Source organism: Aptenodytes forsteri, unplaced genomic scaffold (assembly GCF_000699145.1).
Source record: "Aptenodytes forsteri isolate BGI_AS27 unplaced genomic scaffold, ASM69914v1 Scaffold304, whole genome shotgun sequence".
Taxonomy (NCBI): domain Eukaryota; kingdom Metazoa; phylum Chordata; class Aves; order Sphenisciformes; family Spheniscidae; genus Aptenodytes; species Aptenodytes forsteri.
Window position 1 is genome coordinate 74,825 of NW_008794886.1, and position 9,305 is coordinate 84,129.

The following is a 9,305-nucleotide window of genomic DNA, read 5'->3' on the forward strand; positions in this document are numbered from 1 at the left end:
CTTCCCAGCCACTCTTCCCCAGGCCTGTACCACTGCATGGGATTGTTGTGGCTGAAGTGCAGGACCCGGCACTTGTCCTTGTTGAACCTCATACAGTTGGCCTGGGCCCATCGATCCAGCCTGTCCAGGTCCCTCTGCAGAGCCTTCCTACCCTCAAGCAGATCAACACTCCCGCCCAACTTGGTGTCGTCTGCAAACTGACTGAGGGTGCACTCAATCCCCTCATCCAGATCATCGATAAAGATATTAAACAAGACCGGCCCCAGTACTGAGCCCTGGGGAACACCGCTCGTGACCGGCCACCAACTGGATGTAACTCCATTCACCAAATGCCCCCAAGTCCAGCCAGTGGCATGGCTGAGAATGTGTTCCGGGCAGGCGTGCATGTACAACTCCTGTATACGTATATAGATGGCCAGCCACATAGATAACACAGACAGAAGCACCCAGCACTCACAGGAACACAATCAGCACCAACAGCCTCACCATGTTCCCCTCTATGGCAGCTCAGATGAGAGATTAGTAAGAATATATACAGATGTACATTGTGGATCTCACTAACAGCTGTGCTTAGACACTCAGTCTGCCCAGTAACTGGCCCCTGGATCCAAGTCTCCCCAGTTATTGGCATGTGGACATGCAAAGCCTCAGGGTCCAAAGCTCTGCTCCAGCTGCTGGTACAGACCCATTGCTCACACACACGTGTGCACAGAGCTGGCTGGGACTCCCCTGGTCCCTCCAATAGCCAACCCCCCTGTGCTGGCTTGCTTTTAGAAAAATGCGCGCATTAGTGCACACATGCACACACACACACCCCCATCACACCTGACCAGGGCTCCCGTGCCACCTTCAGTAGCCAACCCCCTGTGGTCTTATCCTTAGAGAGACACAGATACACACGTGCACCCTGAGCAGGACTCTCCTGGTCCCTCTGGTAGCCAGCCTCCCTGTGTTCTCACTCTTAGAGACACACAGGCATGCACATGCACACAGCTGACCAGGACTCCCCTGGTCTCTCTAGTAGCCAGCTCCATTAGAGAGTCACACATACACAAAAGCAGGTCTCAACTTTAGAGACCTCCAAGACCCTATGGTCTCTGGCAGCTGGCCAGAACTCTCCTGGTCCATCCAGTAGCTAAGTCTGCCTGTGGTCTCATCCTTGGGCACCATCCCCTCTCTGTCCTGGCTCCCGGGCTACTTCACCTACTTGCCAGCTAGTCTGGCTTGATACTTGCTAGTGATCATACATTCATTTGCACACTGGCGGTTGTTCCAGTTTCTGGCACCATGTACACGCAGGCCCTCTGACCTGTGGTCCCACTGCAGCTGCTGGCAGTTAAGTTCACTTTCTCTAATCCCTCCAGTTGCTGGCACTGTGGACACACCGGGCCTTTGACCCACAGTCTGATTCCAGTTACTAGCACTTAGACCCCCCCCATACACACGCAAATGCACACTGAATAGAGACCCTCTCCCACAATAAAGAAGTTAGAAATGGTGTTTAGTAAGAAGACAGGACAGACTGCTGATCAGGTGCAGGGCATGGCCAGACAAGCATATTGAGCAGCCACTGTTTACACAACTGGCCTTTTTTAATTCCCTTACCCTCTATTTTTTCAGTTTTGTTCCTCCCCAAATCACCTAGGTCCATCCATTTCCCTGGCTTTGGTTCCTCCTCTAAACATTCCGTAAGTCTTTTGCAATCCCAAAATGCTCTTCACCTCCACCCCATAATAAATCCTATACCCCTAGGCAGTAACCACCCTTGGTGCAAAAGGTGCTCCGAAGTTAAGTGATCTTAATGGGTTTCACACTTAGACAATGGGACTGATGGCTCTCTGAGGAGTGGGGAGCAGCCCCTGGAAGGGCCTGGACAGGGTGTTCCTTCCTCGAGTCAGAATTTGGGTTCTTCCCTGCCTGCCATTGCTGTTCTCTGATGGGCTTTGGAATAGCTGGGGCAGAGTATTCTTTCAGCTCCCAGACCTGCCATTGCCTCTCTGTGTTCTACTGTGGATGTGCAGAGGAGCTTTTTATCACATAATGTAACAGCTGTTAGGTTACATTGTATTTATTTATGTAAAGATTTTTGTTAATACTCTGAATTGCAGGTTTAGCTTTTGATCTGTGAATTGGGCTGCATCGTATACAAATAAAAACCCAGAAGTTTTATGCATTTGTAATTATATAGTAATCATATCTTTTATCATTCTGCATATTTGTAGATGAAATTCTATGGGTTTTGCTTTCTGGGATCTGAAATATTATCAGTTAGTATATACCTATTGGTAGGATAAAGATACCATTTGACCAAGGTGACATATAGGATTCTCAAGCTGAAGACCTCATCACACACATAATATGCTGGTGCATGTTGAAAGCAAGCCTGCATGTCTGTCAAGCTCATAACCTTCTTGGTTTTTTTTTATTTTGTGGCTTATGATTTCAGCTGAGCTCCCTGCAGGAAGTGATTCAGGAGAAGGAAGCTCTCCTAGAAGAGCAGGTTCACCAGCACCAAGCTGAATTGCTCAAGATAGTGGCCCAGTCAGATCTGGAAGTAGAGATGCAGCAGGTATATTTGATATAATGATCTTATTATGGGAGGAGAAAGGAAAAGAAATTTTACCAGTCTGAAGACACCCGGAGAGAGCAGTTCTCATCAAAGTAACTCAGAAGGGGTGAGAAGAGATATGATTTGATTGTTTGGGTTTTTTTGGGATGCTAGTTTGGACTTTGAGAGTCCTAGCTTCAATCTGCTGTTTTGCTACCAATTGAAAAGAAAAACAGTTAAAAAGAAGTATTAAATTATTGTGCTCCAGTTCCCTATTTGTGAAACAATGGTGAGCTTTTCCTACTGCACCAGAGCTCCGGAATAAGTGTCAACAAAAATGAAGTTATTCAGGCTATTAAAGTAACTGCGTTATGAAAACTAGGTGTATGGATGCAACCAGGAAATCTAGCCTTCTTATGTTAGCCTCCCAGATACTGGTATAACACTGTCTCTCTCACAGAACCTGCGTACACTTCAGAGAAAGCTAGAGGAGCAGGAAGCAGCTCTGCTAGGACGAACTCAGGTGGTAGAATTGCTGCAGCAGGAATTACGTAATGCTGAACAACAAAACCAGGTACCTTTTCATGCTTTGCTTATTGCCTTACTCTCTGTGTAAGTGGTGGATGGGGCCTTTGTCAGTAGCTCAGAAGTTACCAGATTAGCTTATTTCTGGCATCAGGTTTCCAGCATGAAATCGGCTGGGGGGCTCCATCAGGTCAGGTTTTAGAGCTGCAGGTCTGTATGCATAGCTGATAGTAGGTCCAGCCAAACAACAGGGATAGGGATGCTGCAGCAGCCGTCTCTAGTGACCCAGATTCTGGGCAGGTGGACAGGGACAAAATCTATCTATACTCCACGCTGCTGACTGATACATTCAAAGCCATCAAATACACAATGCTTTGCCTAATACAAAAGTGCCTAACACAGTGCTGCTGTGGCTACACTGTTTCTGGGCTGCAGTATCCAGGCCAGATCAGAGCATAGACAGATATTCTTTGGTATGTCTTGCTGAGAACTTGCTAATATGATGACACACCTTCTGGAGTGGTATTGGCTCTCACTTAATCATTTTGGAGTGTGAAGAGAATGAGATCAAGCCTGTGCATATATGACTATATATACATGAGCCCCTTGAGACAGGGTTTAGTACACAATCTCTTAAAAGGCTTGTTTGCAGGTATAGGATGAGTGTATTTTTAATTTTTTTCCAATATCTGGACCTCTGAAAACAATTCTCCATCCCTTTAGAAGAGACTTATACTGTATCAGTCTCATGTTAGTATGCTGCACGATCTCCAGCCAATCTAGTGCTGAACATCACTTTGATAACTTTTACACTCTTGTGCACCACTCTATTTTCTTTTTCCATGTGTCCCAGCCAGGCACAGTGGTGGGACCTCTTACCACCAGGAAGAGGTAAAGAACCTCAGTGAGCTGACTTGTACTCACTACTGATTACATTGCTCACCAGGGTGTTCATGGAATGGTGGCATGGATATCTTCATGGCATGGCTGTTGGGGTCCCCTGACTCCTCCTCTGTGTCTTTGACTCCCCTCATGCAAATTATATGGTCAGAGGGAGACCTTGGTACACATATAAACTTGAGGCCTTGTGGCTGAAGCTTCTCTTCCTACCCATAAAGTAAAGGGAGCTCCTCATCAGCCTCCTCCTGAAACTAGCTATGCTGACCGTCTACAGCTCCAGGTGGAGGAAGTTTGACAAAAGGAATTCTGGCAAGTGTAGGGTCTGTTGCTGTTCCTTGGTTGTCTTAAATCTCTGGTCAATGTCGACCAGCTTTCTGGGATCTTTTTTGAACCAGTGGGCACTGTGTGGAGCACTCTGTTACCTCCAGTTTCCTATTTCAGCATTTTTGACCCCTTTTCACATACACACTTTTGTTCTGTTTTTTAATTGCCCTCTGTAATTGTTGAGTTCCCCTTCTTTTGTTGTAGTCCTTCCTCCCCTTTTTGGGAAGCTTTCTTTCCTCTAAAAGAGAACTCATGGCCACTGTTCTATTGTTTCTTTCCTTTACATTCCGCTGCTCTAAGTTAAGACTTATCTTTTCTTTAACAAAATTGAGAGTTGTTGTTTCTCCCAGCATTGCTTTCTTGCAATTTGCAAATAGTAGGGCAGTTTCTTTCTAACAAATTGACATTTCTGCCATGTTTATTTCCTCCTTTCTGCTACTTAGATATTTGAAAAGGATTTAATAGCAATTTTAAAATATAATTCAGGTACTTTGCTTTGGCAATGTATTGCACTAGTTGAGAGTTAAATTCATTTCCATATCCTTTTACAGACACTCCTAGATCAGTGCCAGAAAATGGAAGTGAATCTAAGCTCCCTGAGGGGTGTGCTAGATGCAGAGAGACGAGAGTCTCAGGATCTCAGAGAGAAGATGGAGCTGGAACTAGCTGAGAGGAAGCTGTCCTCCCATTGCTTGCAGGAGGAGGTGCAGTGTCTCTCGGAACAGCTGGAAGAGGCAAGAAGAGCACAAGCTGAATTAGAGGTGAAGTATAAAGACATGGAGCAGGAACGAAGGTTGGAGGTGGAAGAGAAAAACCTGCAGATCAGTTGTCTTAAGGTGGCTGAGCAAGAGCTGCAATCTAGCCATGCTGCCCTTGTAGCTGAAAATGATCAGCTGAAACAGGATGTTGACCGGCTGTTGGCGTTGTCTGCCGAAAACGGTGCTACAATACAGAAACTACAGGGTGAGCAAGCACAGCAGTTTGGTGAAGCAGGTTCTCAAGAGCCTAAGGATCATTGGGTTGCCTTCTTTGGCTTTGTTTTTATAATAGCTCATAAGAAAGTCTTGGTATAACAATTCCTAATTGCATAGGAACATAGGAGTGGTTGTACTGTATCAAACTAAAGGTCTCTCTAGTGTGATCCCACCTTTCTGTCTTTGGCAGTGACCAAAGCCAGTTGCAAGAGGAGGAGCATAAGGGTAAGGCAGCATATATGGCGCTTTCCTTGTGTACTGTCCCAGCCTATAATCTTTTGAGGCTTATGGATTTCTTGAGCCAGATGTATCTTTTTAATTAATTTTAATAACTTGTTGGATTTTTTCCATCAACTTAGGTAAGTTCTTTTTAGATGTGCCACATTCTTCAGAGTCTGAATTTCTACTGAAATTATAAGTAAAACAACCAAGGAAAGCAAACTGTACCATTTTCTCTGTAGGCTTGTATTAGAACTAATAACATTGATCTTGCCTCAAGGTATTATTTCAAATTTATTTTCTTCCAGCTCCTTTACGGCCCAAAACTGAAGCAGTGACTGAGAGATAAGGGATCTCATATACTATTGTGCATATGTGTAAACTGGATATATTTCAGAAAAAAAGGCAAGAACACACCTTAACTCCCTTTTTTCCCCTCCATTAGATGAACTTGTACAGAAATCTGAAGAATTTGTCTGCTGTCAGAATGAGCTGAAATCCCAGTCAGTAGTGCAGGTCTCTGAATTGACAAAACAGGTATGATCTTTTCAAATGAATCTCCTGAAATTTTCCTGTATGTTGAGGAACTGAAACTGAATTAAATGTTTGGAATTCCTTTTATATGATGTATTGCTTGAGAAAGGCTCTTATGGATTCTCTCAGCTGATGGGCAGACATGTTATGACTGTAGAAGCCTGGGAAGAAATAGGAGTCAATTTGAGTAATTTAAAAGTTGCCGATTGATTTGTTAAAAGGTTAACTGAAAGATCAAAGACTAATGTATATGTATAAACTGTATTGAAATTTATCTTTCTCCCCTCCATCCTATGTTTAAACAGGATGAAACAACTTCACAGGAAAAAATACTAGCTCAGGAAGATTGGAATGGGACTTCCCTCCTACCCAGAGAAAACTTGGGAAGACAGAAGACTGAAGGTGGTATGATTATCTTACCTATTTTAATATTCTTAAAATATTTAAGAATTATTCTTGCCTATTTTTAGATAATAAACATGTCCATGGTTACTGGTTCATTATGCCTGCGTTGCCAAGATCTTCAAAAATACTGTATAATTCTTTCCAGTGGTTAAAGTAGAATTTAATTCTAAAGGGAAAAGGAACTATTTGAATCTCAGACAGTGAACAGACTGACAGAAACAAATAAGTAAACCATCTGGAATTATTAAAAAGACTCGGGTGTGCATCATAGGCCTGCCTTCATGGTGTCGTCTTGTGATATGAAGCCATGGTTGGTGTTTTGGCCATGAGACAGAGTGGGTAGAACTTGTTACCTGTATGGTTCACATGCTTCATGTTCCTGCGTGTATGATCTATGGTGATAGGTGCAAAGAACATTGAGAAGACATGAAAAAGCTAGGATGAAGGCAAGGATGGTAATATTCTGTGATTGTGGGCTTTTCCAGAAAAGGGTGCCAAGGTTAGCTTCATTGTGATAGGGCATATTAAGTTCAATGAATAGTTTTGGTTTATTGGGTTTTTTTGTTCCATTAATGTCAGTTATGCCTAAGGATGGTAGAATAAATTTCGTATTCCAAGACACTGTGCACTCACACATTCTTAGATTGTACAAAATAAGATAGAACTGAAGTAGTAGCTTGTCCCCGATACAAAATCTGACAATCTGCTTTCGGGGGGGGTTATTTTTGATAGCTTTTGCTGAAACAGTAAAGGGCCCATACATATGCCACATTAAAAAAAAAAATAAGAAATACAGTTAATTTGGTTTTGACTGTCTAGGCATGTAGACTGGTAGCAGTAATATCACCACTCTGTCAGAATTATAGTATAAAAAGATGGGTTCCCACAGTTTTTTACTTTAGGGTATGGTGTGCTATGGCAGTAGGCTGTCTTGATTTTTGCAGAAGTAGATTCCTTTTGCTTTCTGTCATTCAGAGATATACCCTCGTTGTAAGAATCCTGGTGGGGGAATAATCACCAATAAACCATATTCCTGCAGTCCTAGAACATCTGCCTTCTCTCTTTTTATTCCATGAACTCAGAAATGCAGGTCTTTAATGGACTTGAAGACATCATTTAGAATCATAGAACGGTTAGGGTTGGAAGGGACTTTTAAAGATCATCTAGTCCAAACCCCCTGCCCTGGGCAGGGACATCCTTCACTAGATCAGGTTGCTCAAAGCCCCATCCAACCTGACCTTGAACATGTCCAATGATGGGGCAACCGACAACTTCTCTGGGCAACCCAAAGTGAAGAAGCCCTCTTGAAAGGCTGCAATAAGGCCTCCCTGGAGCCTTCTCTTCTCCAGGCTGAACAACCCCAACTCTCTCAGACTTTCTTCATAGGAGAGATGTTCCAGCCCTCTGACCATTTTCGTGGCCCTCCTCTGGACTCACTCTAACAGATCCATGTCTGTCTTGTACTAGGGGACCCCAGAACTGGACACAGTACTCCAGGTGGGGTCTCACGGGAGTAGAGTAGAGGGTGAGAATCATCTCCCTCGACCTGCTGCCCACACTTCTTTTGATGCAGCCCAGGATATGATTGGCTTCTTGGGCTGCAAGTGCACATTGCCAGCTTCTGTCCAATTTTTTGTTTACCAGTACCCCCAAGTCCTTCTCTGCAGGCCTGCTCTCAATCAATTCACCCCCTAGTCTGTATTGATACTGGGGATTGCCCCAACCCAGGTGTAGGACCTTGCACTTGGCCTTGTTGAACTTAATGAGGTCTGCACGGGCCCAGTCAAGCTTGTCAAGGTCCCTCTTGATGGCATCCCATCCCTCTAGCGAATCAACTGCAACACTCAGCTTGGTGTCATCTGCAAACTTGCTGAGGGTGCACTCCATCCCACTGTCTGTGTCATGAATGAAGACAGTAAATAGTATTGGTCCCAGTATGGATCCTTGAGGGACATCACTCATAACTGGTTTCCACTTGGACATTGAGCCATTGACTCTAACTCTTTGTACACAGCCATCCAGCCAGTTCCTTATCCACCTAACAGTCCATTTGTCAATTCCATCTCTCTGCATTTTAGTGGCAAGAATGTTGGGAGGGGGACCATATAAAAGACCTTACAGAAGTCCAGCTTTTAATCTGATATCATGTCCTGAGTTAAGATTGAGTACATCCAAAATGTACCTGGAAGGCTTTCATCAGCTTTCTTAAAAAGCAGGTCCTGCCTCCACTGAAAGGAATTCCACCTGAAAAATGCAGTGACTTTTAGAGCTTCACTGTCATGTTACTTAAAAGGTCTTTCCCAATGCATGTTTACCTGCATGTTTACTTCAAAACAAGCTTTTTTTGTTGTAATTCTGTTTCTAGTGGGTGTGTTGAACACGTGGTTACTGACATTTTTTAACATTTTAAACACTGGGAGATGTAATTTCTTTAAAAAAACACCAAAAGATTAAATGGAAACATGTAAAAAATCATGATCTTTCAAACCACCTCTGTAGACTCTAAATACTTTGTTACTCCTCTTTGTCTCCTGATGACTTTCTAATTTGCCAGTCTTATTTAAAGTGTGATGCCTAAAACTGCCCACAGTACTCCAGTCCTAACTTGAGTAGAATGAAATAAGGATTTACATATAGTTACCTTATATTTTGCAATTTCTGATGATTTTCAAGCAGACCTGTCCTGGTTTCGGCAGGGATAGAGTTAATTTCCTTTCTAGTAGCTGGTACAGTGTTTTGGATTTAGGATGAGAACAAAGTTGATAATGCACGGATGTTTTAGTTGTTGCTAGGTAATGCTTACACTAGCCAAGGACTTTTCAGCTTCCCATGCTCTACTGACTGAGAAGGCTGGAGGTGCACAAGAAGCTGGGAGG

The 9,305-nt window shown here is 43.6% G+C and overlaps 1 protein-coding gene across 2 annotated transcripts in view; it reads left to right on the forward strand.

The window, feature by feature from the left end:
- The window catches only part of GOLGB1 (golgin B1), a 49,304-nt gene that overhangs the window by 6,933 nt on the left and 33,066 nt on the right, over positions 1-9,305 (forward strand). For both annotated transcript variants that reach the window (XM_009274833.2, XM_019470893.1), the window contains exons 5-9: positions 2,447-2,569; positions 3,009-3,122; positions 4,849-5,260; positions 5,936-6,027; positions 6,330-6,429. In XM_009274833.2, the coding sequence (XP_009273108.1) occupies positions 2,447-2,569; positions 3,009-3,122; positions 4,849-5,260; positions 5,936-6,027; positions 6,330-6,429 (841 nt within the window). The remainder of the gene's footprint in view (positions 1-2,446; positions 2,570-3,008; positions 3,123-4,848; positions 5,261-5,935; positions 6,028-6,329; positions 6,430-9,305) is intronic.